At 21.9% G+C, this 3,688-nt stretch overlaps 1 protein-coding gene across 1 annotated transcript; it reads right to left on the bottom strand.

Moving 5' to 3' along the window:
* Nucleotides 1-1,363: 1,363 nt before the first annotated feature.
* Nucleotides 1,364-2,146, bottom strand: LOC128953364 (histone-lysine N-methyltransferase SETMAR-like). The gene has a single exon (XM_054298848.1). It carries the CDS (start codon nt 2,144-2,146, stop codon nt 1,364-1,366), a length of 783 nt encoding a protein of 260 aa, XP_054154823.1.
* Nucleotides 2,147-3,688: the final 1,542 nt, after the last annotated feature.

The raw sequence follows: 3,688 nt of genomic DNA, 5'->3' as shown, positions 1-3,688 counted from the left end.
ATTTTTATTATTAATATAATAGTAATAACTTATAATTTTGTTTTTTTAAATAATTAATTATTATTATAAAGTTAGCTATTTTTTGTTTATTTAGGTATTAATAATATATTTATTTGATTTTTTTTAATTAAAATAAAAATGTGATATTTTAGATAATATTTTTTTAAAAACTAACTAAAACGTGTTTTTTTATATAAAACACAAATTATTTATTATAGCAAATATGGTTATAAAATGTTGACAACAGATAAACAAAAATATTACTTAATTAATTAATAAATGTATAAATATTTTAATATGAAAATAACATATATAATAATAATAATAATAAATATTTTTAAATAAATTAATATAATTAATATAAAAAAATATTATTGTTTTATAAATATTGATTATGTAAAACAATTTATTTAAATAGCATAAAATTACAATAATAAAAAATTTTAATTTTTAATAAAATTTTATTTTAATAATGACAACAATTAATTGTGTCAAAAAAATTAATAACTAAAACAATTCTACATTTTAATAGTAATTTATTAGTAAATATTTTTAAATAAATTATTTAAAAAAAATATTTAACTATATTAACAACAAACAAACAAAATATAATTAATTAATAATATTTTATATAAAATGATTACCAAAAAATGCAATAATTTGTTTAATTATAATAAAAATAATTAATACTATAATAATTATTATTATAAAAATTTTATTTAAATATAATTACTATAATTTTGGTAATTATGATTTTAATGATATATTATTTTTTAACAATCATTATAATAATAAATCAGAAATTTTATTATTTTTTTTTAAAAAGTTTAAATCCAATGTTTAAATTGGCAAAATCATTATTTTTACAAATATATATATATTATAATATTATTTGTATTGTTTTATTTTAAATTATATTTTAAATAAATCTATTAGTTTTTAATAATTAAGTTTATTTAGTATGTTTTAGATTAAACTAAACATATTTTTTTATTCATACAATACAGTTAACAATAAAATATTATTTTTTTAAACATATTTAATACATAAAGTTTTTTTTTAAAAAAATATGTATACTAAATTAATATCATATTTTTTAGTATCAAACAATTATAATTGTCTATGTGGCATTATTATTTTATTATCATTAACAACTAATATTATAGTTGGACAAAACAATCAACTAGGTAAATTTAATTTAGGTAACTATTAGATTGGTTGAAATGAAATTAGCCTAGATAGGTTAAGACAATTTTAATCAAATTTTTTTCAAATATTATTTAAATATAGTATCCGTTAGGCCGTATAACAAGTTTCATACGGTCGATCCACTTCTCATAGACCCCACGCCAGTCGGTTGGTTTTAGGTCTCCCAAAATGACTCAAAAGCGTTGTCAATATCAATTTTGCTATTAAATACCGTTCCTCTTAGGTGTTTCTTGAGATTTTTAAAAAGCCAAAAATTAGCTGGAGACAGATCAGGACTGTAAGGTGGGCGTGTTAAAAGTTGAACACCATTGTCATCGAGATATCGGGTTGTTACCAATGTTTTGTGAGACTTGGCATTATCGTGATACATTATAATGCCAGTTAGTCCAGACTTCGGGCGATCCTCATTGATAGATTCAAAGACTTTAGACAACCATTTTTTCACATACCAGTCGGTGGTAACCTTATATCCATTTCCCAATTTGAAAATTTTCACAATACTAGTCGAACGAAAAAATATGGCGTAGATTATCTTCTTTACATGCACTTCACGTTTGGCCAACTTCGGGATCTCTTCATCTTCTATGACCCATAACTTTGCTTTTTTACTGTTTAATTTGTGATAAAAGTACACATATGTTGCGTCACCAGTCACTAATCGATAAATAAAGTGATTGCCGCCATTTTCAAAAATCTTCAGATTCTCCCGGCAGATCTTAACACGAGTAGCCATTTGGTCGGCCGACAACAAGTGGTGTACCCATTTGATACAAATATGTCTTGCGTTGCTATAATTGTGCAGAATATGATGTACTCTCTCGTTTAAGATATTCAGTATATAAGCCATCTGTAATAGCGTTATTCGCGGATATTCTTGTAGCAGTTCCCTAATTCTGGCCACATTTTCATCGGTGGTCACTTCCCGTGATTGACCCATCTTCGGGATGTCCTCAATGATGTACGACCAAATTTGAACTAACGTTATCAATGCGATACTGTAGCTTAAATACCAGTATTTGTTCCCAATGTGCAATTAATTTCATCTGTTGGCTCCTGTGCCGACAGCGCGAGCCGATAATAATATGCAATTATTTCCCGAATATCGCGAGAACCAAAATTAATTGAAATTTCAGACATTACACACTTTAAGAAGTCACCAAAACTGAACCAAATGAGCAAATGTTGTGAAAAAAATTTTAGTGGCCTAAAAAATTGTGTACTTTTATTTGATAATAAAAGTTTTGTCATTTTTTATAGTTTGGATAGTGATGTGAATTACTTTCCTACTATTCCAATATATAATAATATATTGTACAATAAATATTATATATTTAATATAATTTATATTTTAAAATAATGTTTTTTATTTATAAAACTTAAATAATAATATTTAATACAATAAACAGTAAACATGTTTGATCAAACATTTATCCTAAAAAATTTAATAAAAACTATCATGGTCAATCAATTTGATATTGATAAAAAATGTTTGCATGCTGCTAACAATTGGCCAATTGATAATATCTATGATGAAGTAAAATTACCAGGTATATTATTAATTATTATTAGTATTATAAACATATATTTAATATATAATTAATTTTTATTGTATGGCCTGATAAATGTATAAATGATAAAAAATAATAATAATAATTTTTATAAAACATAAAATCATAGCAACAATGGACGGCTGGATAATATGGTTGAAAAGTATATTAAAAGGGAACGTTAGATATTTAGGCAATTTTGATAAATGTTTGGCCATTAATGCCAATAATAGTAATAATAATAATAACGATAATATTGATACTAATAAACAAACGGTTGTCCAACAAATTACTGGACAATATTGTCTAATCTATGCACCAATCGATCAATTTGTTGATTTGAAAAAATTAATTCACTTTGATTTGAATGTAATTATTATTAATATTTATATTTATATTTTTATAACAAAAAAAAAACTAAAAATAAATTTATTTAAACAATAATATATATATATTTAGCCACTTATACCAGCAATATCACCGCAACTAGCATTATGTCTACCAAATTCATGTAATGTTTCCAATATTTTACATAAACTATTTGATAAAGGTATTTATTTATTTTTTATTTATTTTTATTTTATAAATATTATTTTATAATATATATATATATAAAATAGATAATTAAATTTTTACAATCAATTATTTCAATCCAATTAGTTTACAAAACAATTGGATTCAAACTATCAGTTAGTCATTGTTTAGGTAATAATAATAATAATAATAAAAATAATAATAATAATAGATATTATGCATCAATAAACTGGTATCACATTGTTTTATAGTATGTATTAATAAATCAATTTAAACAATTATTATTTTTTTATAATAATAATAATAATTATAATATTTTTTAAAAAAAACGCACTAAATTATCAAGTACAATAATTGTAATCATATTAATGTTGATAATATTGGGTACATTATGCGAT

Source organism: Oppia nitens, unplaced genomic scaffold, assembly GCF_028296485.1.
Source record: "Oppia nitens isolate AA-2021 unplaced genomic scaffold, nextdenovo-longstitch-racon4-pilon3 scaffold21_pilon_pilon_pilon, whole genome shotgun sequence".
NCBI lineage: Eukaryota > Metazoa > Arthropoda > Arachnida > Sarcoptiformes > Oppiidae > Oppia > Oppia nitens.
Note: the sequence above shows the minus strand (reverse complement) of the source record. Positions and strands in the feature narration are given on the sequence as shown.